The following is a 26,699-nucleotide window of genomic DNA, read 5'->3' on the forward strand; positions in this document are numbered from 1 at the left end:
GTTAAACAATGTTAAACTTGTTAAACAACCTGATGGGTCCTTAACAAAATACTATAAACTTACATGGCACTTCATTAGTATTAGTTTGAATTTGTAGAAAACCCTTCAAATGAGTTTTGATGGTAAATGTAATGGTACTTCAATGATTTTTAATTGTTTTTTTCACCCATTCACTTCCTTAAAGCTAAAAACAATTTTCTTCCACTTATGTAATTACTTTCAATACATAATACATGCTAAAGATTCAAATTAGCATTGGTTTTGGTTTTAAAAGTTATAAAATCATATGGTAAGATTTAATCAGCAGTGTTTTTATTTTGCTACATATATAATGTTATAAATTATTTTATTTTCATTTTAGTATTATAGGTTATCAAAATAAATGTTTTGTTTTAAATTTAATTCAAGTATTCATCAATTTTTATAGTAACACAGTTATGATTTGAATTGCAGTCCAATACCTGTGTTTATCTTAGTGTAAAATTGTTTACAAAGATAGTATAAAGAGGTAAGTTTATGATATCAGTAACAGCAATAAATGATATATAAATACCTGGCACTAATAGGTAATAAAACTAACATTTTGATATTACTGTGTGTGTGTGTGTGTTTGTGTGTGTGTGTGTGTGTGTGTGTGTTTGTGTGTGTGTGTGTGTGTGTGTGTGTGTGTGTGTGTGTGTGTGTGTGTGTGTGTGTGTGTGTGTGTGTGTGTGTGTGTGTGTGTGTGTTTATGTGTGTGATTTAAAAAGAACTTGAAATTACAAACGTGCTGGTATATTGGAGTAGCATGGCTGAGTTGAATGTGTTCACTGTTCCTAATAGAAGCAAATTAATTATGTTTACTAATTATTTCCTGAGTAATTGGTGTTGTCAATGGATTTTGACAAAATATTTCACAAACAACTGAAAAATTCACAATATTTTGGAAAGTACTACTACATTTGTTCTCTAAAGTCATTTAATGGTATTGACGACCCTGGTGGCAGAGAAGAGCTAACAGGAAGGTGGAGGATTAAATGATAACTTTGTCAGTCACGATGATCTAAATACACAGTAGAGGAAGGTGCTGTACCTAGGGCCAAAAGCTGTGTTTTTGTTTTATAAGAGGTAAATTTCAGCGTTACAGTCGCAACACTGGCTTTTTTAGTCGGCCTCTTGACTGTCCATTTCAGGTTGGCCTTATACACTGTGTTGTAAAATTATACCTGAATTTTCTTTTTCTGCCTCAAAAGTATATATTTGTTACTAGTTTGTGGTTTAATACGTTTAAATATGTACTAATATTTACATCAGTTCTTCAATCAAAGTAAATACACGCTTTATAGTATATTTTATAAGCTCCTTTTAGATAGCATTAAACCTTACAAAATCCTAACATAAAATGTTTCCTTTTCATAAGCAAAGAAATGTGACCATAACATACCTAGGGACATGTCTAAGAGGTGTCCCCAGGTACATCAAATTATTTTTGACAACCATGAGATCCATGTTTCTGTAAAAGCAATTACTCTTGCTAAAAAGTTGGGTGTGTATATGGTCACATTCTATCCCCATACTTCTCACAAAACGTAGCCTCTAGACCGCACAGTGCTTGGTCATTTTAAAACTTGCTTTCATAAGTCTGTTACTGACTGGATGTTATCACCCGGCAATCAAGGAAAGCCACTCACGATATTTATGATGTAGCTGAAATTGCAGGAAAGGTCTACAACAAAGTGTTTACACTAGCTAACATAGTTGAAGGATTCAGAGTTGCAGGAATTCTCCCACTTGATCAAAACATTTTAAGAATCACGAATTTCTTGCTGCTTATGTCACAGATCGTTCTGCTCCCATCAGTAATCCTTGTCTTGAGGATCAAGACTGTCAGGTACCGTCAGAGGTACAGCAACCAACAATCTCATCTGATTTGCAGTCATCGACACACACATCCATATTTCTGAATCTCAATCCACCACTGCCATTGTAACCTCCGGTTAACAATCCATCAACATTCAAGTTTACAGAATCTCTTCTTGTTTCACCAACTCCTCAGTCAACACCCCAAATGAATCAACTTTCAACTATTATTACCCCGGAGATGTTGAGATCTTTTCCTAAGGCCTGCAAAACTACAATCATGTAAAAGTAACAGTAAAGGCAAATCAAAGATAAATCAAGGTTAAATTGAAACATTGAAGTAAAAAAAGGAGGAAAAACTGAGAAAGGTAACCAATCATGATAAAAAATATTGCCTTGAGAATAAAAAGAGAAACAATGAACAAAGTAAGGTTGAATTTAAAAAAGTTCTTCATGAAAGGGAAAGATTCAAATGATGATGAAGATTTGACAATTGATAATCCAATGAATGGTCAGACTGATGATTTTATGAGATAAATAATGATGATTAATGAGGCAAAAGATATGAAAAAAGATCTTAATCTTGAAGATTTAAAGACTGAAAATTCTGTTTTATTTCAATGTCAAGGAAAGAAAACATAAAAATTTGTTGATAGGCAAGATAAAGAAACATTTTCTGTGACATATCTTGTAAAATGCCTGGACAGTGAGAGGTTTAGAGCCAAGAGCACAGAAATATTTGATTTAAGTGTTAATGATATAAAACTTAAACTACCAGAACCTCTTTCTAATGGAAGCACAGAAAGATTGCAGAAACAAGACAAACTTGGTGTGTCTTTTTCAGGGTTCAATATTAATTAAAAGTTGTGTTTTACATTTAAGATGAAATTTTGTGGAAATTCAGATTTATTTTTTCAGAAGAAGCTGTTTATTTACCAATCTAGAAAACGTCAATAAATACATCTAAGGTTGTCCCCAGGTACATCAGAACAAACAAAAAAATTACATTTTATACAGTTTTCTGCAGCCTTTAGATTTTTTAAGATTGTGTACAAAGAATCCTTTTGTGCATATACATTCAATTTCAATTGAAATATATGATAGGGTTCTTTAAAAAATATATATAAATTGCAATTGTTTTTCTACAAATTGGTTAAGTTTTCTAATTGAAAAATAAACTTTTTTATCATATTTTGTTATAAAAAGTATTTGTGTATGCTGGTACAAGAGGAAAGTTAAATTTTGTGGTCTAGGTGTCTCTGATGTAATGTAATGTAGGTGAAGAGGCAATCCTATTGTCTCAGGTGCACAATTTGCAATTTTATGAAAGTCCTAGACATTTTATGTTATTTGTAACGTAGCAATGATTCACAGGTTTGTATTAAGGACTTTTTAGAATATTATCGATTGTTACAAGAAACAATTGAAACAAATAGAAACTTATGATGGCTAGATGAAACACAAGAATGTTTTGAGCATCTTCGTTCTTCATTGCCGACCATTTTTTGATCCCTTCAGACGAATATGACTCCAGATTTAATGACTCAAGTCTACAGCATCAGATTTTAGACATAAGAGGAAGTTGAACTGGAGCTAAACTCAACATTTGCATTGAGTGCATCCTTCCGACCATAGCTGTGTGTAGTTTCATAATATGTTCTCTCTTTGGGACAACGACTCATTTTGTCAGAATACACATAATGATTAGATATGCTCAGTATCAATATCATTTATGCTTTCAGCTGCTGCAAGATTACACACATTAAATAGTTATTCAGAAACTTATTTTCTCCATTCATCATTATTGAGTTTGAAAGTCCATTATGTACGTAGGATTCACTTCAAAACCAATTTTATTCGGTTAGTAAAATTTGTTCAATAGACTTCATCAACATTTTTGAAACAAAATAGACATATTGTACTTTGAAACTGAAAGTTAGTCAAACACAAGCAAAATGTTCTACAGAAGACAAAGATATACCCTATTGTCAGCAGCAATACAAGTATTTCATGCATATTTCTATCTACAATATGCATGGAAAACAATGCATTTCTTTTTGAAGTTTTCTTTTGAAGGAGATCTTATTTTTTTTTTTTAATTTTATATATTACCATTGAAACTTATTCTTATTTTACTTATATTTCATTCACCCAACATAAATTCTTGTCAATATGTTGTTTGTGTCTTTCGATTTGTGTTAGTTGTATTTTCTTCTTCTCTCAGAGACTATTCATTTAAATTAACTACTCTTATAAAACTATTGCACATAAAACTATCGATAACATAACTGACTGTAAGGTGTTAGTGATCAACACAGCCAACTCAGACCATTACAGCCAACAGGCCATAATCAAAGGTCACGAGTTAACACGGGATCCAATCAACAAAAAGACAATCAGAAACACGATGCCCACAAACATCGCTCTTTTAAACTCTCTGCTTTTGCGAGAGAGTTGGAAATTTCTAAATTTTTATGATCCAGTAGAACAGCAATTTGAATCTTTAGAAGAAACGTTTAACTTTTACCTGAATGTGAGCTGTCCCTTAAAAATAACACAACAAAGGCCGAGAACACGAAAGTGCTTATGGATTACCAAAGGTATATTAATTTCGCAAGAAATTATTGTTTCTCTCAGAAATTTCCAAGCACTCAGCAAACCTAGAATTTAAAATATTATTTTAAAATTACAAACGAATTTACAGAAAGGTGATCAGAGCTGCTAAAGCATATGACCACCAAAGCATTGCTCACGTCCAAAAATGTTTCAAAAACCACTTGGGCCATAATTAACAATAAAAATGCACTTTCCGACAAACGAATTGAAATACAGATTGGAAATAAACAAGTCAGTGATTCCACTAGGGTCGCTGATGAATTCAACAAATATTTTGCTTCGGTTGGAGGTGACCAAGGACTCAGTCCGCGTCAAACCCAGTCGTTCCCCCCATTAGTACGGAGCCCACCAGCCTCCATGGTTTTGTCTTCGGTCCCAGAGGAGGAAATTGCCATATAGTAATAGGAGATTTTCCATCCAAAAAGTCAAATGATGTGTCAACGGGGCTTCTAAAACAGTGCTCAAATCATTTGTTGAAGCCACTTGAACACCTAATTAATATCTCTTTTCGCTCTGGAACTTTACCCTCCTCTCTCAAAACGGCCAAAGTTACCCTAGTTTTCAAAAAAGGCGACCCATATTCCGTTCAAAATTACTGCCCGATTTCGATCTTGCCATCTTTCAGCAAAGTTTTTGAAAAGGCCTTCTTAATTCGGATCGTGAATTTTTTTGGAGAGTCACAAACTGCTATCAATAAATTAGTTCGGATTCCGAAGTAGAAAGTCAACATTAGATGCAGTCGTGCGTCTAGTTGACTTGATAGTAGATGGACTTGAAGGTCAAAGAGACACACTTAGTGTGTTTCTAGACTTATCGAAAGCTTTTGACTACGTTGATCATTACACGACTAACAAATTGGAATATTACGGGATACGGGGAGTGCCTCTCGATTGGCTCAAATCGTATCTTAGTGATAGAAAACAATTCGTCAAAATTACAAACATGCAGTCGGGGAAGAGTGCCTGAGTTGTGGAGTCCCTCAAGGTTCCATACTCAGTCCGCTTCTCTTCTTATTGTATGTCAATGACGCTGGCTCATTGCTTAATAAAGGGCAAATTGTCCAGTACGCAGATGACACGACTCTCTGTTTCAGCTCAAAATCAATCCCAGAACTGGAAATTGTGACATTCACAGAGCTCAACAATACAATCCAGCACTTCAACGAGCTCAATCTCAAAATAAACCCATCAAAGTCAACTTTCATCAAATTTTGGTTACGAAATACAGACTCAAATTGGAATCCAACAGTCATGTTGGATGTAATGACTGCGTATTATGGAATAATCTACCCACATCTCTCGTATGGAGTGATCTTGTGGGGAGGTTGTGGAAACATACATTTTCAAAGAATGTTCACCCTGCAGAAAAAAGCAGTTAGAATAATTGCAAAACTTCAACAGAGAGAGCCGTGCAGACCAGTATTCAAAAATCTCAAACTGTTGACGCTTCCCTGCCTCTATATTCTGGAAACATCTCTTTTTTTCAAATCAAATTGCGAGGTCATAAGAGGTAGTGACGTACACTCTTATGACACTAGAGGCAGGAATAACTACCGTACTGGAAGACACAGGACGGTGGCTTATGAACGATTGCCTTCGCAGGCAGGAGTTCAGTTCGTCAACAAATTACCAAATTCAATCAAAAATGCCACAATGCCTAAAGCATTTAAAACTCGTCTGAAAACCGCGCTGATCTCTAAAGCTTTTTATAGTACAGACGAGTTTATGGCAAACGATTGGGGGACCACCTACTTGGCTAGCCATGAGATTAGAGTGGGAAAATTATGTAATGAATGAGAATTTGGGTGAATGAAAAACTGTAAGTCTGAATGAGAGCAATTTTAGCTTTTAAATGTTATGACGATTGCGATGCAATTTGTATTGTTTTTATGCAATAAAACATTAAATTGAATTGAATTGAAAACCTAAAAATACTACCTTAATTTTGAAGAACTGCATCTAGTGAAACATGTGCAGTAGTGGATAGAAAAAAGGCTTAAAAAGAACCAATTAAGTATTCTGGAGTACTAAAATGTTTGAAATAATTAATTTTGGACCACTTATCTTAATACTGTTTAACAAACTGCCCAATAAGCATTTTAATATTATATGTTACAGCAAAGTCTGTTCTTGAACTTCATTGGAGTCCAGTCAAGAAAAATCAATCTAAAATGTCTGGCCATTTTGTTCAAAGAAGGTAATGGATATTATTTCTATTTTTCTTTAATAGAAAGAAGTAGATTTTTTAATTTTCCGAATTTTGTTCAACATATTATTGTTTGAAAGGTTTGTTTACTTTTATCTGTGTTAATATTGACACAATATGGGCATTTAATTTGATATGACGATTACTATGAACATTTTCATAGTAGTTCTCATTTACGATTTTATTAATAAAACTGTACTGCAGACAGCAACCCAGTGAGTACATGAAATACCAGTCAGTTCCATACGAGCAAGATGACCAAACTGAGGGCTCTTCTTGTGAGGATAGAGTGTCTTTCCCATTTTTACCAACTCCAAGTGGAAATTTAAAAGTTATCCCTCAACAGGTCAGTAGTAAATCATTGAATTATTGTTAATTCCAGTACTGTAAAATTTCATATTAATTACATGAATCAAATTTGTTTTTTTAATTAAATACTGAATACATACGATACTTGATTTCATACAACCCTTAATAAGTGTTCTTAAACAATTTTGAAACTATTCAATACAACGTTGGGTGGTTTTTAATATTAACTTAATTAAGACAACACTTTGTGAGCTTGTATAACATGAAGTACATGATAGGTTTTTTAATCAATCATTCAGCCTTTTATTTTGAGATGGCAATAGACGATAGACCTCGATAAATACAAGTGTATATAGAGAAATTTAAATTGTTTCATAGAGGCTGTCATATTGATTTTTTTTAAATTTATCAGTTGCACCTACTGATTTCCTGTGTTTCAAAATTCAGACAAGACAAATTTTGTAACTTACAATATATATTTTTGATCTTAAAGTATTCAATCAATCAATCATTTATTGTTAGAACTTTATATATTCAAATTTATATTCAAAATTTATGCTTTGCAAACCCTTTCCAGTATTAAACTATAGGGATGGAATCCGTTACCAATTTCAGTCACAAAGATAACCAAGTATGTGGGATGAAACATTGTTGCTAAGATTCAATGTTTCCTAGTAAGATTTAAGATTAGTGTCTAATAGTTAATAACCATAGCACAAATAGCAATCAAAGGAGTCCAACAGTTTTAGATCGGTCTAAACCACAGGAATTCCAATCTTTAGCTACGTTACAGAAATCTAACGTCCAATACAACATGTATACCTTTATCTCCAAAATTTTATCTTCATAATAACAAAGTTGAACTCCAAATACTTTTATGTCCTTATTTGGTCGTAGAATAATAATAACTTTTAAGATATAAGATTAATATGCAAACCAACGCTTTTTAGTTTTTCAAAATTGTTATAGGTTAGCTAATTAGGAAAATAAATCTCTGACTTACCCACTTTATTTATTATTTTATTACATATTATTAGAGAACAGTAAATTTGTCAGTCTAGGTAAATACAAAATTATCATTATAATGTCAACTGTCAGTTATTTCACAGTATCCGAGTACGTGTAGAAAGGGTGTCTTCAAAGCCAGCTTCTCAATTGACGTACAAACTGTTGTCATTCCGTCTTCTTTTACTTTTGGAAGGCCATTCCACAGCTTTGCTCTTACATGTGTCAGCTTCCTCTCTGTAAATACACAATGATGTACAGGAAGGAAATAATAAAAGGTGTAACGGATATTGTAGATGTGATAGTGGGCATCAATTGTGATTGGCTAAGGGGATTTGAGATGTATATATGTGATGTAGAGGTTAACTATAGTAAAAAATATCATTCCCAAAGGCCTGCCTGTTTACCTTGCAAGATCTCAAATTAAAATTTCTCAACAGAACACAAACAAAGTACAGAAAACCACCAATAATACAGGCAATATTTTTTTTATGCAAGCTGGTATGCCATTTAATTATTTTATTTGACATTTATAAGACCAAAACACAACAATGCATTCAGTTTTAGTGTTTCTTGCATTATTGTTGTTTTTTTAATCAATTATTCATGCCCGCTAACATTAACAACTAGACCACTGAGAATATTTTCTTTTCATTTGAGGAATGGATAATTTTGAAATAGATATTTTGTCACAACCCCTTAAAGGGCATTTGAAAAATGTTAGGTGTAGATTTAGTTTTACCATTCTAAATAAAATATAATAATTTAAAATGAAACGTTTACTGTATTTAAATTATAGTTCTTAATGGTAGGAACTGAAAATTGTCAGGATTTTCCTCATGTATTGATGTGAAATCACAATGTCTTAAAAGTTTTGATTCTAAAACAATGACAATGACTATATAAATCTGATATGTACTTAATGTTGTAAATGGAAGAAAAATATTGATATTTAAGTAAAACCACAATTTAAAAGTCATTTCCATTTTAAAGGACTAACAATAAAGTTTCTTACATATAATCACCATACAACTGCATAAATTTGTTTAATATGTTTTATAACTAAATTATATAGAATAATTTGATTTGTTTCAAATCTATTTCTTCATAATATAGATGGCGATTACTATGGTAGCTGTTATAGATTAACTGCTGTATAGAAAACCTCATGTTAATGTGAATCAGCTGGATTATAAGTTATTATTATTTTTGTTTATCTAGTTCTAACAATCAGTACATTTTATGAATTTGAATGAAAAATTATTCCAGTTAAATATGGCCATGAATTAAAGTTTTAAAATTTTGTTGTTTTCTTCAAAATTTTCAAGTTTGAACTCTAAGGTAAAATTTCAAATTTGCTATAAATAGTTCTTATTAAACATTAAAACTATGCCCTTATATATATATATATATATATATATATATATATATATATATATATATATATATATAAGTAAATATCTCATTATAAATAGATTTATAAAATTACTGAAAGGAATGCTATTAGTTTTATTTTTATATACATTTCTAAATGTCCCTTTTTATTATTATATTTGTACTATAAAACTATTACAAATGAAACCTAAACTCCACAACACAAAATTGTATATGTGATGTTTTATCACCCAAAAAGAGTTATCACTTGGTATATAATATAGCTATTTAGATACTGTATTGCTATTTGCTGAATTTCCTGTTAGAATTCATATGAAATAAATAGGCAACACTCCTACCTAGTGATCAGTCCCGCTGTTAGTTAGAACATAACAATTATAATATTGTTAAAATAAAAGTGATATGTTAATGTTGAGTCCAGCTTCATTCCTCCTTCCGTTTAATGGAGCCGAACTCAAAATTCACATTGAATCAACCCTTCTCACCATAGGTATATTATGAGTAAAAGTAATATGTTAAGAGCTATAATTTTGAGATGTTAGCTATTCCCTAATTTCACTGATCTGATTGCAAAGCAATTATTTATTTAAAGTGGGAGTATACACAGACGAGGGGGAGGGGGTTGTTAGATTTGTTTTTGCCCTGGGACTGCTTCCATGTGAAGATGTTTATGAGAGTTTGTCTTACCTCTTTTAAAATTTTTTTTACTGTGTTTTTGATGTGAATTGTTTTTATCATAAGAATCAAATTCGCCTAGTCCCATTCCAGTGAATGTGTAGTGCTGTAACCAAGAAACAAGCTGATTCACTCATAGTTCATTGACACAGATGAATCCTTTTGAAATCATATCATCAGAAAGGATAACAGGCATAGTTTAATAGACTTATATATTAATGAAAAATGTCTGAAATCTTGTTATCCTTTTCAAAGAATACTATCATACTGTATTCATTTGTGATCAATAAAAGAAACAAGTATTTATAGTAAATATTTATTTATATTTATATCTATAAATATAAGTAGTGTTTTGTGTGCCTGTATAAAAAATATTTAAGGGTAAAATTTTGTTTAACTTAATTAATGTTTTGGATTCTGTAATTTGTTGTAGCAAAAGCATTCATTATATCATTACATTTTGTAATACTGAGTTTTATTATTTTATTTAAAACACATAAAGTTAATTTGCACAAGTGGAATTGGTAGAACATTTTAAATATAATTCAGATAAAAGATGTAAGTTATATTAAACCTAACACGTGAGTGATGGTGTAATTTTTTTTACATTTCAACCTATAACAAATTAAATTATAAGAATCCCTAAAACTAGATTACTAAAATTTTCTAGATATGGCTCTAACTGAAAAATACATATTTTCTATTTGTCACCAATTGAAGACTGTACCAGTGAGGATTACAAAAACCAACACCAAAGTATTAGCAACATTATTGATTATGTTACTATATGTTATTTAAATTTTGTGTGGAATGATACTTCAAGCTATTGACCCAATATTGGGTCATTTCAGCTTTCTGAAAGAAATCAGAAGAAAATAAAATTAAATATAGCAGTTCTTGAAGGGTTTTTCTTTTCAAAAGATATAAAATTGTTACATTTTCGTTTTGAATTAAGGCCATTCAAAAAATTAAAAATATTGTCCATTATTTACTTTAAGATATCCTTTTTGAGAGTTTGAATGAGTATCAAGTACATTGAGAACATTGTCATTTAGCATCTGACAGAATCAACACATTGAAACAGGATTTGGTAGTTTTCTGTTTCAAGTTAGTACGTAAAAATACTGAAAAGTTTAATAATTTATTTGTATGACAAACGGTCTTAAGGATGTAGAAATTATAATTTTAATCAAACTTTTTGTTACAAAGTTTGTCTACATGAGGAGTACAGAATAATTTCTTGCTGAGTGAGACAGGATATGCACATAAAGATAAATAAAGTATAAGGCGTTAAATTCAGATATAAAATATATACTTTCTAAACACGTGAATCACATTGCCATTGTATGTAGAAGAAATATAGGATAGCATTAGACATAGACATAGACATTCTTTATTGCCATTAAACATGATATGCAATAGGCATAGTCAAATTACAACATGATTTATAACCAAATTACAATAGAATCTTCAATTGCAGGTTACAAGTTAGAAAAAGTAAGTTTTACATTGCAAAAATATAAAAATATGAGTTCAAGGCACATACAAAGCGTCAACAGTTAAAAGATCCTTAAAACTAAATTAAAATGGTAACTTAGCCTAGCTTAAAATTTAAAAGTTGTCTCGTTAAAAGTGAAATTTAAAAACTCTTTTACATCATAAAATGGATTATCTATTAACCAGTTATACATAACATTCTTAAATCTAGTACTGCTGATGTGATGAACAATTGGTGGGAGCCTGTTAAAAAGCTTTATGCTCATAAAATTGTAGGAAGACATAGTTTTGCTTAGCCTATAGTGAGGAAAACGAATAGTGTGACTAGACCTGGTAAAATGGTTATGTACATCAGTAGCAAGGGAGTGTTGAAATAAATTATTTTTCACATGACATAAACATACAAAGATATACAAGTTGATCACAGTCAAAATTCTCTCTCTAACAAAGAGTGGTCTACAATGGTCAGTTGAACCTGAGAAAGTTAATATCCTTAATATCTTCTTTTGTAACAATAAAACATTTAATACACCTATACCATTACCCCAATACATAATACCGTACAATAACACAGAGTGAAAAAAAGCATAATAACATTGTTTTAAAAAGTTGGTGGGTACAATTTCTCTTAATCTTCTAATCAGGTACACTACTTTACAAAGTTTACTACAAACATGTTCTATATGGGAATGCCAAGATAATTTTGGGTCAAAATAAAAACCTAACAATTTAACAGGTTGTACAAAGTCTACATTATTACTATTGAGAAAACTATTGTTTACAGAAAAGTTTATTATTTGAGTTTTTTCCACATTCAGTAAAAATTTATTTGCTGCATACCACTCAACTGCTTCACTTAGAACTGTATTTGTCATGTAATCACACAAATTGAGATAACAGCTATTGGACTTAAAAAAAGTAACATCATCAGCAAACATAAGTGTACTAGCCGATACATTATCAGGAAGGTCATTAACCATTATCAAAAAAAGAAAAGGGCCCAAAACTGAACCCTGTGGAACACCATACAGAACTTGGGCAGCATCGGATAGAGAACCATTGACAGAAATTTGTTGATAGCGGTTATTTAAATAAGATTCAAAAAGTTTCAATTCAGTACCAGTAACCCCATAATGCTCTAACTTTTGCAAAAGGACGCCACGGTCGACACAGTCAAAGGCCTTGCTTAAGTCGCACATTAGAGCTTGTGACAACTCGCCTTTCTCATAACCTTCAATAATTGAATCCACAAGGTCACCGACAGCGTCAACCGTAGACATACCAGGCCTAAAACCAAACTGGGTAGGAGCAAGTAACTGGTGAAACTCAAAGTAACTGCTGATTTGGTTCTTGATGACTGCTTCTACAACCTTAGCTATGACCGGAACTAAAGATATGGGCCTATAACTAGCTGTATCCTCCCTGTTTCCTTTCTTAAAAATAGGTATAACTTTAGAAATTTTCAACTGTTCAGGAAAAGTGCCTTCAAGCAAACACCTATTTATACACTCGGTCAAGGGAAAGACAATTACATCAGCAACGGATTTTATGAAGTCATTGGACATGAAATAGATATCTTTACTTTTAGATGGTTTAAGTCTACTCAAAATTCTAAGGACCTCATCGGTAGTAACACTCTTCCACCTGAAACAAACATTAGGTCTGGGTATTTTCTTCAAGAGCACATCCGCTGATGTTGGTGCAGAGGGAATCTTCTGTCGCAGCTCCTCCACCATGCCCCCGTAGAAAGTGGTGAACTCCTCGAGAGAAGGTGAGATGCCAGATTGAGAAGAAGAAGATCTAGTCAAAGATTTCACCACCTGCCATGCAGCTTTAGTTTTGTTGCCCGAAGTATCAATAAAATGTTCATTGGTGGATTTCTTGGCATCACGAATAGCAGATTTCTATTGATTTCTTGCAGTGATGTAGGCCTGCTTGTCCACGGGTGATTTAGTGCAGTTAGCTATAGTGTGCAGCGTCATTACATGATTCTTGAGTACATGAAGTTCTGGTGAGTACCAACTACCAGTATTACCTTTTTTAGGCCACTTCTTCCCGCACCTCTGTAGTTTGCATGGAAAATAGATCTCCATTAAGTTTAAGATTGCTCCAAAGAACAAGTTCCACGAGGATGTTGCGTCCTGACTGCTCAGAAGGAGCGACCAGTCAATAGTACTCATATGATATTTAAGTAGGCTGATTCTATTGGGTGAAAAAACTCTAAATGTCATCAAAGCAGGTACAACACCATCAGACCGTTCGCAGGAAACTAATTCAACTAAAATCACATGGTGATCGGATAGGGGGAGGTCTATAACACTTAATTTGTATTTTTCATGAGGGATGTTAGTCACCATAGTGTCTAGACATGCTTCACCCCGAGTTGCCTTAAAGTTAGCACAGTGGCAACCAAATGACGTCACTAAAAAGCTTAATTGTTGAGCAACATTGTTATTGACCCTCAGATTAATATTCAGGTCACCAAAGATAACAATCTTTGAGTTAAAATTTAATAAAAGGTTAAGAACACTTTCAAGTCCATTGAAAAATATTTTAACATCTCCAGATGGAGGCCTATAGCAGCACAATAAAATTGTTTTTGAGCTTAAAATCTTAATAGCACAGACTTCAAATTGCAGTTCAACACAATAATTTGAAACATTTATTGGTTCAAAATCAAGGTTCTTATTTAAGTAGATTGCAGCACCACCATGCTTATGGAAACTACGACAGTAAATACTGCCTATAATGTAACCCTCCGGTATATATAATGAACAATTACCTTCATTCAGCCAATGTTCTGTGATACACACTATTGAAGGTCGTGTAGGACCACGAAGATATGTGTCAAGTTCATCAACTTTATTAGTCAAGCATTGTATATTACTATAAAAAACAGTCATATTTTTATTCTTCGTGTTAAGGCAATTATCTGTTCTAATATTAAGACTAGTTAAAAAAATGTCAGTTAGATCTAATTTATTCCTAATAGACTGTACATTACAATGATAAGTACTAAATGATGTTGTTGAGAGTTCTAAGGATGTATGTTTTGCACCACTGGAGAGTCGTTTCCCGTCAGAGACTCGGTACCTGGTGGGGGAGGTTGCTCAACATTTGGTCTATCCTGATGGTCTGGTTTGACTTCATTAGACATGATATGACATTGTTCCCTAGGTCAAAGGTCAATAAAACTAGGAAGCACAGCAAGCTGGGGTTGGTAAACAAATGGTGTTCTCAGTATTAAAGTAGGCAAAAGCTAATGTACTTTTCCATTCTTTAATCTATAAGCTAATTCACATAAAACACAAACTTTTCAGTAAATTGTCAGACATGTTAGTTTTGGGAGAGTATTAAATAAAAAAGTTTTCACAGATCATAACTTTTTAGCATGAACCACTAAAACGTACATACAATCAGTCACTGAAATAAAAGTGAAATCAGTATAAGTCAACATGATGAAGACTTACCATTTTATTGTTAATGGTGACTTTGTCTATTTATATTTTTTAATTAATGGTGATATAACTATTATTTATGTATCTCACAGTTTGATATAACAGCTTAAAGCTAAAAAAACATGACATAGATTTAATAAAATTATTAGGTATTTTTGAACCTTTTGACATCCTTCCACCTCAATTTCTACTAAAACTAAAGCAGCTGACTATCAGTTTCTTTCTTACAGAAAATTCATAAATTGATGGCATTAAAAAATTAAGTTGAATGCTTGTACAGTCGAGGTTAAGTGGTAGAGAGGACTTTATAGTCCTAACTTCGCCTCTAATAAAGACATTTTTCATTTCATTTCTAATAGGCTCTCAGCTTCCAGATTATTACAGGGCTGATTATGATAGTCAAGAACAACTGACCACAAACAAGTCACTTGGTTAGTTCAAAAACTGGGCAGAACTGGTAATCCAATTTACTTTAAACCCTCTTGAGTATAATATTATCAATAGTAACCCGATTTTTGATACTCATAAAACTGCATAGAGTATTTATAGAAAAAAATCAGTAAACTGAGTTCACTCATCTTTTTATTGGTTATTTTGATTAAAAAGAAACTTCTGATTCATTTAGTTCATAGATTTATATAAATGCAATCTCCCACCCCCATAAAACAACAAACATTATAAAAACTAAAATTAATAAAAAATCTAAAATATTTTTGTGAGATTTTAATTATTAGAAAGAGTCTATAGCACAGCTTTAATGCTTTCAAAGCAGAAGCTATAGATATTCAAATTGTACTTATTCTATCTGGTATTTATATTCATTAAATGTAGTACGTAGTTGTTGATGATTTTCAGAGTCTGAATTGTATTATCCATAAGAGTTAAATGTAGTTTATGAGCTAAAACACACCTAGTCTTAGTAGGATCATTACAGCCTTAATATTAAATTTATCATTGACACTAAACTTCATTATCCTATATAAAATACTTATATATTATTTTGAGTGTGACATTATCCTATGGGAATGCTACAGTTAATTTACAAAAATATTATTCACATTCAACTTTCAATGCAAAAAGGTAGAATGAAATTTTTATTTTTTGTTTTGTTTGCTTTGTGTCCTCCTGTGCTTATTGATTTGTAGCTCAGTTTGAAATACAATATAAAGTCAAGTGCTGACAAAGAAATGTTTGCATTTTCTAGGTAGTGTACGAGTCAAAACAATTGAGTATTGTTGCTGCTGACCCTAGAAGAACGAAAGTAAATATTAAAACAGACGGCAGTCGCAAAGACATGAGTGGAATGGAAAAGAAAGTTTTTGTAAGTGTAAATCTCTAGATTCAAATTGTAGAGCAGTCCTACCCATTTAGCGAGCTGACCCCAATTTGCTGTGTCTTCATAATTCCTTCCTTCGGCATTAAAAATTAGAGTATGATTTCTAATGATAACAGGAATTCTAGACCTATTCATTGTATTTTGGACTAAAGAGTTGAATACTTAATACTTCTTATTTATCATAGATCAATTCTTGTTTTTGAAGCAGATAGAGAGGGTGGGGGAAATTTTCAGGAAAGGAGGTGTTTATGTATTTATTTTGCCACCAAAGTTAAAAGAAATAAATTTTCCCTTTGACTCATTATCAAATATTCAATGTTTTAGAAATCTTATAATGTTGTTAAATATTGGTTTTGTTTACAATATCAAAAGCTTCATTAATTGAGGGGAAAATGAAGGAAATAATAGATATATATGATTAAAAAGCTGACAAAATTTAACTCTGTATATTTGCCTATGGCAATCAAATGTCATGTTGTCAACTAAGCCTCCATAGCGCAGTAGACAGCGTATAAGTCTCTCTCATGTTATCAACTAATCTTATAATACTAACACAATTATAATAGGTGATAATTTTAACATTGAAGATTTGATTTATAGATTTTAGTTACCGCCAGTATAAAATCAAAACATTAAACAAAAGCACTTCATGGAATGCCCAATCAGCCTTTTTCACACAGTGATGTACGGTCCATGCAGCACCCACTCAATCCTAAAAAGGTTAAAGAATTCACTCTATTGAAAAAATTTAAAATTACTATTAGATATATATTAGTGTAGATTAAAGGCAGTAGATTAAAAAATTAAAAATTATTGCACATTACTGTAGGAGAAGAAAACAAACAAACTATAGGTTCTTGTCTCAGATGGATCAGACATCTCCCATACACAAAATGAAAACAAATGCAGAGGATATTCGAGAAGATGTTCCTGGAAGTATGCTTAGAAGGGTATGTACAAAGTAAAGCTAAAGCATAAATTAATTTTGATAAAATTTCTCTTTACAATGATTTCAGTCACAAATATTACATTTACCAAGGGGAACAATAAGTGAGGAACAGTTTAGAATTTTTATTTCAGATCAAGAACATAAACTACTAAATATTAAAATTATACTTAAGATCACTGATAAATTAATTTAATGGGCTAGATGATATTTAGGACTGACAACTTTAAACTGTTATAGAAAAGGGTGTTTGTATATATGACATTGATAGACTCAGAAACTATTTGACCGATCATTATGAAAATTTGTATGTAGCCTATATATATTTTTACTCAGAGAAGGTTTATATGCTATGCCCTTTGATGTAACTCACCACCAGGCTACGCTGGAAAAGATACAAGTTTTCAAAGTTTACAAATTATAAACTGTGATTACAAGATAGTTATGTTTATTAAATAGCCAAACACTATTTAGTAAACATTATTACTTTACTGCACTAATATGTATATTTGTCTTTAAAATAAATTTCTGGTTGAACTTAATGTTTAGTGTTAGACTACTTTATAATAAAGTACATGTATATTGGCTATAAACATACCCTTTTGACAGATTTTTTTGGCCGTAGCATCAAGGCAAACTCTGAATCGTTGCCTTGAAGCCATGTTGAACCAGAAGTGCTCATACATGGGCAAAGCTTACAAAAAGTATGTGGAACCGTTGGAAACAGCTAGTAAAGTATATTAATGATTATAAAATAACAATAACCCGTGTAAGGCACACAATTTCTTCCTTAATACACTAGACATTCTTGTATTTTCCATTTCCTAAGTATTAGAGAGTTCTGGAGAGTTTATTCAGAGATGTTTGGGTCCTCATGTTGTAATTCATATTTTGAAACAGAAATAAATACACATGTGGGTTATGCTATTTTGAACCATTTTAAATGTTTTATGACAAATTTAAGTTCTAGGTTATTTTATTCTTTCTATTCACTGAAGATTTACTGGACTATCTTTTGGGTAAATCTTACTCTGTTATGTATGGAGTTGACACAGTGTTCTTATCTAGCAGTAAAAGTTTAAGTCTCTTGAAATAAATAGTTTCTTTCTTTGTCCATGCCTGAGCAGTACTGCATTAAAACTTTCTTATACTCTTAAAGAAGTTTTGTTTTACCACATGTATATTGAAAAATAGTTTGAAAAAATAATAAAACCATCTGAAACGAATATAACTTCAACTAATAACTTTAGTATAACATAAAATTGACAATTTCATAAACTAAGACGGGATTGCCAGTCTTATAAGATCACAGAAAATATATAAGGTTAATAGTTCTTCTCTAATGCAACATAATGTAATAGATATACTTCATGCACTTTGTTAAGTAGATGGCATGGAAAATGTAATCTTAGAGGAAACTTTTATTTATCAAATTCATTGAACAATTTCTTAAAGTTTTAACATTGCATATTCAAAATGTTCTAGAATAAATCTCCCATATCACAAAATATGAGGTTAGGTTTGGCTCCTCAAACTCAATTTTGAGTAGGCTATACCATAATTGCTTTAAATTTCTAAATTCAATCATATATATAACAAAGTAGGAGTACGCCACATCACATAACAGAGAAAAGTTCTGTTAGCTAGGGAGGGTAATAAAGCACAAGAGTGAGCTGAAATCAAATCTTGTCACAGTTTTTTAACGTTGACGTCCATTCTATTATTATTTTTTATTCTACGATAAGTCACATGTAAATATCATATGATTAGACTCTTTTACGAAGTTATTTATTCGGTAATTTTCTTGTTGACATCATGGTTACCCATGAGGTTAGTGTAACAATATTCGCTAACACACTGCCAAGGCCTATGGAGTGACATGCACCATCATCGTACTCAGTGTTACCTATGTAGAAATGAAACTTTGTGCAGCATTTTAAGTCTTTAGGTCCATTTGTTTTTGAGATACCATGTAGACACACAGGCAGAAATGACATTTTCCAGCCCCTCAAGTGATGGGCTTCGCTGATGATCAGCCAATAAAATAGTGAACAAATTTATAACTGGTGCTATAACCCTGAGATCAGCAGTCACTTCTGTATCTTTTGAGATGGCATGGGCTTACTTCCTCCACAGATTTAAAACATGCAAACCAATTTCATTCCATCATTTTAATTTACCTACTTGGTTCCTTCCATGTGAAAAATGAACAATAAGCTTATTATTTGTGAAGTGCCTGATGATGGAATCTTTGATTCAGAAAGGCCTTGCACAAAATAAAAAAATATATATTGGAAAATGTTGTATTCCTTTATCTAGTGATACTACAATAAGCTTATTGTTAGCTGTACTTTGATCCTCCATGCTTTTAAATATCAACAAACAGAATATTTATATTAAATAATCAACAAGTTAATTTTGTGTTGGCAGATGGAAATGTTTGCCAAGATGCCACCCCCACCATCACGGATGTTCCGACCACCCCAGGGCCAGCCAGACGGAGACAGTCCCAGTGATGATGCTGACCTTTTTGTGGAGCATGGAAGGCCAGATAACTCACAACTAGATAAGAAACAAGTTGGCAATCGAACAGTTGCTCAGCTTCAACATGAAATGAACCTCACAAAGTTAGTGTTAATTTTCAAATGTTGTGTGTGTAAATATCATATTTACAAATTAGTATGTATTTTAGTTTTTCTTAAATCTAGTACAAATTAGGAAAACCATATTTATTATTTGTCTACTACATGTTAGGGTGCACATAAAGAAAGGATTCAATACTTGTAAATTCATAATTTAAAACTAATTGAAGGAGAAGAAATTATTATCTAAGATGTAGCACCATAATCAGATTATCTTTGTCACTAGATTAATCAGTGTATGAGATTTGCTTTTAATTAAGTTGTACTGTAATGCTATTCATCAGCAACCCTTAAGGATTCTACCCCTTGTTATTCTTGTTAATAGTTAAACTATACTTATTACTGACCACTGATACACTATTTTGTCAAACTCACATTACAATTTTTGCTAAGCATACAAAACATGTTTAAGTCCAATTGTTGTTGTATGTTAACAAAGCTTGCAAGAGCTTTTCTTCTGTTCTATAAATTCTAAAATTTAACCAATGCTTGTGAATAGAAGTGAGCTACATCCGTACCAATGATTTTTTTGGAGAAGGATGTTTTTAAAAACATCTAGGATTTACCACCTTATCACTTGATTATTCTTCAGAACATAAGAAAATTAATCCCTCTTTAATTAACTTACGCAAATAAATTCTAAAACCTTATCAGTTACTAGTAAAATTAAACGTGTGCAGTCTGTTAATACTTCCTGCATTTATTACAAATCTCATGATTAAAATTTTATTAGATTTGTACCAATTATGATCAAAGCCATTCTGTACACATTATATATTTTTTACATGCCAATATCTTAGTTATTGAAATAATTTTAGTTATAGTATTGAGTTTTCTAAAAATGTTCATTGTGTGTTTAAGAAATATATATAAGCAGAGCAAAAAGTTTTTACTCCTTCTAAAAATATACATAAAATGTTATACTGCATTGGAATCTTCCTTGATATAAGTTCTGTCGTTCAAGGTACACCAGAGTCTAACTTCTAAGGTGTGGAAAATAGATTTTTCTCCACCATTGATACAGAAACCACAACATACTCTGTTATCTCTTTACATCCATTTCAGAGATAAGTAAATTGGAGTGATTTTACTTTCTTATTACAAGATTACTGTAACTTATATGCTTTGTATACCTGAGATTATGATAGGCATAATGTATAATGCGTCCAAGAAGGCTTTATTTTGGGTTACAATATTGACCAATGTAACAAATTTAAATCAGCTCTTTACTATAAAACAAAACTTCTGTATTCAATAACTGATAACTGATCTTTGTTTAATATCTTTGAGGATTTAATAATATTTTTAATAATACTATTAATTTTTGCTAATTAATAATATTTCTGTTATTCAGGATGGGTTTTAACCAAGACACGTCAATCGACTGGGCTAAAATTGATCTTCCACCCAAAACAGATCTCCACAAGTTGTTGCATTACAGGATATCTAATTACATGTAAGTAATTTCACACCTTTCCATACAATGAGCAATGAGTCAAACTAATTGCATACAGAAAATAATTTAACTGTTGGATTCTTATAACCATTGGGAACAGTTCACAAAAACACTGTAGCAGAGCTGGAGTCTTGTAACAGTCTAAAAAAATAATGTTATGGCAGTTGGTGAAATTTAATTTTTGAGCTATAACTATTTAATTGATTTTAAAGTATATACAGTATAATTATTAAAAATTGATCAGATTAAATTTTTTATAATTTTAATGAGTTGAGTAGCTCTATAAACAAATTTATAAACTAATCTAATAATATAATTTTCACAGAAATCCTGATGTACTTGTGAAAATTGGTAACCATGAATATAGGTGTCACCTATTAGTTCTCCAGTGCTATTCAGGGTTTTTTGTTGAAAAGGCTATGTCCCGAATAGAGATACCAGAGGTAAGTTACACTGTAGTGTATATCTTATAGATTTCTAGATAAATTATTACACTGATGTTTTACACACAATCTAAACAAAATATATTTTTAAAAATAAAAATCACATACTTAAGATACATGGTATTGATTGTTCATCATATTCCACTCACTTATTGAAATAACACTGATATATTAATTTTTATTTTGATCTTTTCAAATACCACTTGTGTATAATATACTAACCATGAATTCACAAGATGTTCTCTGATAATTCTTTAAAAAAATATTTATTTAAGTTTTATAAAACATATAAATATTTACTAATTAAATCAAATTAAATGTCCATGGATTAAATTAATTTGCTGTAACAGTTATGGAAAACTTCCTTCAGTAAATTTAAGTTATATATATATATATATATATATATATATATATATATATATATATATATATATATATATATATAACTTAACTTTTATATATATACTTTACTACATATATGTAGTTTAAGTTAAAAGAATAAACACTGTGCTTACTGAACAAAAATTGTTCCAGCCTAAGAGATTCATGCTGAAAACAAACCCCAAATTTAACATAATATTAACCAGATATATCAATGGTAATACTCTAAAATTTATTTGTCTCAAGACTTTTTAAATCATATTTTGTAGAAAAATCGTATATTAAATTTAGTTTGACTAAAATAATAACACAATCATTCTAAACCGGTTTTCTTTCCATCATAATAGAAACATTTTAAAAGTCAACTTTTCAATAAGAATCTTGAAGGACACATAAGTATAATATATATCAAGAAAACAGGTAGACTTTCAAAGGATTACTTTATATTGAAAGGTTTAAAAGAATTTTATGACTATATTGTTTAATTTATAAGTGAACAAACAATTTTATACAATTTTCTTATTGTCTATGTTAATGAGTTAACATGTTCACTCTGGAACTATAGCAAAGTGTGACAAAGACAGCGTTCACATATATCTACGACTGGATGCTGCATCTCGGTGGTGATAGCTACACACTCCTTAGACGAGACAACATACTGGAAATATTTATGGCTGCTCAATACCTACAAGTCAAAGGTACGGAAGTAATTTGGCTACAACTAATTTGCCAGTTTAGATATTCTTATTTTACAACATTTAATGTATACTGTAAAAAATAATATAGTAGTACATCCGATTCTATACTGAATTGCAATTACTTTAAACAATGTCTGGTATGAAAACTTTGAAAACTTTTTAGCCAGTGCGTTGGACTCAGTAATATAACACTTTGACTACTTCAGGCTGTAAGATACTACGGTGTAAGTTTTAGACGATTGAAAGACCCAGCATAATCTGATAAGCACTTCTCAAATGTTGGATTTTGTACCGTAACCTGATTGGCAATTAAATCCTACTTTAACACTCATAAAAGTTACTATTGCATTCATGTGGACACATCAAATGTCATGATGGGCTTACTATAGTATGACTTCTGTCTGAAACTTTAACTAATGCTGGATAGAGTTTGGATCTGAAACAATTTGATACTAATAATTAAAAAGTTAAGTTTGGTATATAATCTGTACAAATAATAATGATCTGTTTGTTATTGTTGTTGTAGAGGAGTGCCTCCATTGAGAGGTTGTATAGTGAAGGCTAAGTACAAAGATAACATGAGACTGAATCTGTCTCAAAAGTAAAACGGTGAAGCCAATAACATGATCTTGTCATCATATACAATCACTTGTCATGGAATTTGTTCCACCTCAGAGAGTAGAGTTCTCGGTGAGTTTGGACCTAATATCTTAAGCAGCTTAAGGAAGTTATGACGAGGGTCCTCATAAGACAACTGTATGAACTGCAAGTAATGAGATAGTATGACCTCTAGGATCAATTGTGAGTGCTCAGGTAGATATCAACCAGGTAGATAGACATCTATTCTCAAAAGTGGTCACAAGTCAAGAGAATAAAACAGACTGTTACCTGTGCCCAGCCTATCATTCCTTTCCTATGTATGCCCATTCCCTCCTTATGATGCTAGCATTGCCAAAGAATTCTCTGAAATTGTGACCGTAGCATTCTTGTATCTCTCATGAAAGACAGAATTTTTTCTAAACATAGCTTTCATGTCTTTTGGTTGGGATGACTCAAACTAAAAGAATTTGAGAAAATTAGATGGCACACCCAGACATACAATGTCAAGGGACCTTCCTCTTTCTCACCACAGATTCTGCATGCAGGCTCTCAAGGCCTACAAGGCCTAATATGAATTGACTTATCCTTAACAATATTGTCACAATATCTTATACACACGATATGAGTTTTGGGACAACTTATATATTACATGTATGGTAGTCACAAATACTCAGCTACTGGGCTAGCACTGGACATCTGAATACCTTCCTCTTGTCAGGAAGTGGTTGATTCAAATGAAATATGATTAGAACTCAGAAAAAGTACTGAAAAATCAGAGCTTGTATATATACAAATAGTCATAATGAGTTTAATTTGTTATGTGAACAGAGCTGGAGGAGCAATGTTGGGCTTTCATTGATAATGAAGATTTATTCTCAGAAGATAAGGCTTTTATGTTGTACCTCGATGCGAGGGCTCTGGGCAACACTGCAGTCATGGAGTTGATGGTTCCACGCATTCAGCGGTTTTTCCTCACTCTTGTGGCCAGCAAGGATTTCTTGGAACTTGTCATTGAAGAGGTCTCTGTATTCCTACGTTCCAACTACATCTGCATTCATTGGTAAAAACTAGTGTAGTGTTTACAGTTTGTAAATCCGTAAATTCAATCTGTAAACTGTAGTATTGCTTCTGATATGTGAAATGAAATTGGTTTCTAAAAGAGTAATAGATGTGTAGCTACGCTCCAAATGATATGATCAGCTATATGAATTTCGAGTATAGTAGGACATATTAATAATTTTATCCATACTGGTAATAGAGTGCTTTGTATTTGGTGGTTAGGATGTTTGTTCGGTTGAATGTAGATATCTGTTTTAAGCTATTAGTAATACCAAACTTACATATTAATAATTAAAATAATAAATTAAATGTAATGAGGTGTTGGTTTTGACAGTGAGATGGAAGTCTTTATGGCAGCAGTTCGGTGGTTGATGTTTGATTGGGAGAAACGACAAAAGTTTCTACTTGATGTGATGAGCTGTGTCCGGTTTGGCCTGATCTCTCCATGGCAGCTAGTTGACATCCGCCGCAATCCAGAGAATCAAGAGTTCCTCTTAGTCACTCGCAATCCTGACGTTTCCGGGATGATTGAAGATGGCTTAGCGTAAGTTGTGTAACTCATATTGTTTTCGGACAGTTGAAGCAAAGCTTTATTTAATTTTATGTACAATATCTGGAAGAGCAACGTGTAAAGCTTAATTATAATAGTTAATAAGATTTTAAAATCAATTTTCTATATATTAACAAATAAAATAAAAAAGTTATGAAATTTTGCAATTGTACAACCAGTGATTGAGAGTTTACTTTGAACTATGAAATGTTTCAGATATGCAATAATCAAATACTGGTATGGACACGAGTCGACCGACTATTCCCACTGGATAGAAGTGCTGGGTCTGACAGAACCCACAGCTCGCAATTGGGCAGGCACTTATAAAGTTAGTGATCAAAAGGTGAGAGGATCCAGGCTAACACATTAAACAAAATATTTTGGTTATAAAGTTGTCTTAAGTTTGTAAGAAAAGTTACAGTAAATGTTTCATAGTGACCACCAGCCGTTCACGCTATGACTATGGTCACATACTGTCTAATTGATTTACATGTTGTCTGCAAAACAGATGAATTAAATAAAAAATATATTTGTTTACGGTGTTTGTTAGTTGCAACAGGTGTAGAGACAAATTAGTCATTTTCCATTTATGTAAAACTACTGTGGGACAGTGTTGGGTTGGGGGGATGTAGAGGATGGATTCAGAAAAACCAACCACTATCATTCTATTTTCGTGTGGGCTGTTCTAATACAACTGGAAATCTATTTGGTGCTCCCCAGTCCACATGGGTCACCAAACATTTTTAGAAAAGTTGTTCCTACACATTCTTTGTCCATAGTTTCCAAACTTTCGCGTTATGGAATGTCACGTTACGGAGCGTTGCATCACACTTGTTCGCTTTGTAGCTACTAGGGACAGAACTTTTGTGGCCATTTTGATGTCAGGGCGTTTCTCTCTCTGTTCAATCCAAGGAGAACAGAGAGAGGAACGGAGGAAGGAGAGAGGATGGATGGAGGTGTGCCTTTCCTTTTTTTTAATATTAGTATTTAAGTTATTTCTAGTTTCTCTTTATGCTCTGTTGTTCTCATTTCTATCTCTTTATGTAATATGCCATTTAAAATATAACATTTTAAAATTTTTGAAATAAGATTGACTGACTGCTGATTGTGTTTCAGAAATATAACACATATCAAGAGTTTCTATCTGACTTGTCTAAATATAGACACATGCATGTGTTGTCCAACAAGGGAAATGGAGATAGGAGAGGAGGAAGTAATGAATCTCTTCAGTCAGAGCTTGAAAACGCTCGAAAACCTCTGAATCCCACTGATTTCATTATGCCCCATCCAAGATAAGTGTGCAAACCTTATATGTGCGAGTATAGTCCAAACGTGGTTTGCTAAAGGGTTACACAAAATGTTTTAATTTAAGTTGTGTGTGTATTAAATTATTGTACCGAATATTTGTTTCTATGAGGTTTTAAAAATGTAAAACCTGTTTAAAAATTGTCTGTAGTGCTTTCTAAGAAAAAATTAATATTTATAGATATTTAGACTGTATTTCATATATACAAATCATCTGGATAGGTATACCACTGTTTTTACGATGTAGTTAAAAAAAGACCAAATCAAAGATTTTATAGAAATTA

At 31.9% G+C, this 26,699-nt stretch overlaps 1 protein-coding gene across 4 annotated transcripts; it reads left to right on the plus strand.

Annotated features, from left to right (window-relative positions):
- Positions 1 to 351: 351 nt before the first annotated feature.
- Positions 352 to 26,511, plus strand: LOC124359542. Of its 4 annotated transcripts, XM_046812360.1 has the most exons (13): positions 352 to 508; positions 6,573 to 6,651; positions 6,865 to 7,006; positions 16,204 to 16,320; positions 17,202 to 17,285; positions 19,712 to 19,908; positions 21,278 to 21,379; positions 21,705 to 21,822; positions 22,769 to 22,901; positions 24,330 to 24,561; positions 24,895 to 25,104; positions 25,327 to 25,453; positions 26,227 to 26,511. In XM_046812360.1, exons 2-13 carry the CDS (start codon positions 6,626 to 6,628, stop codon positions 26,404 to 26,406), a joined length of 1,668 nt encoding a protein of 555 aa, XP_046668316.1. In that variant the 5' UTR covers positions 352 to 508; positions 6,573 to 6,625; the 3' UTR covers positions 26,407 to 26,511. The 4 variants fall into 4 exon arrangements, with proteins under 4 accessions (XP_046668316.1, XP_046668317.1, XP_046668318.1 ...); XM_046812361.1 differs by lacking the exon at positions 17,202 to 17,285; XM_046812362.1 differs by lacking the exon at positions 16,204 to 16,320.
- The last annotated feature ends 188 nt before the right edge of the window (positions 26,512 to 26,699 follow it).

This window comes from Homalodisca vitripennis, chromosome 4 (assembly GCF_021130785.1).
Source record: "Homalodisca vitripennis isolate AUS2020 chromosome 4, UT_GWSS_2.1, whole genome shotgun sequence".
NCBI lineage: Eukaryota > Metazoa > Arthropoda > Insecta > Hemiptera > Cicadellidae > Homalodisca > Homalodisca vitripennis.

Excerpts from the sequence above, each read along its gene's own strand:
- LOC124359542 (XM_046812360.1), top strand. The coding sequence starts at position 6,626 with ATGTCTGGCCATTTTGTTCAAAGAAG. Across the intron at positions 19,909-21,277 it reads CATGAAATGAACCTCACAAA|GATGGGTTTTAACCAAGACA; the intron begins GTTAGTGTTAAT and ends TCTGTTATTCAG. Across the intron at positions 22,902-24,329 it reads TCAATACCTACAAGTCAAAG|AGCTGGAGGAGCAATGTTGG; the intron begins GTACGGAAGTAA and ends TTATGTGAACAG.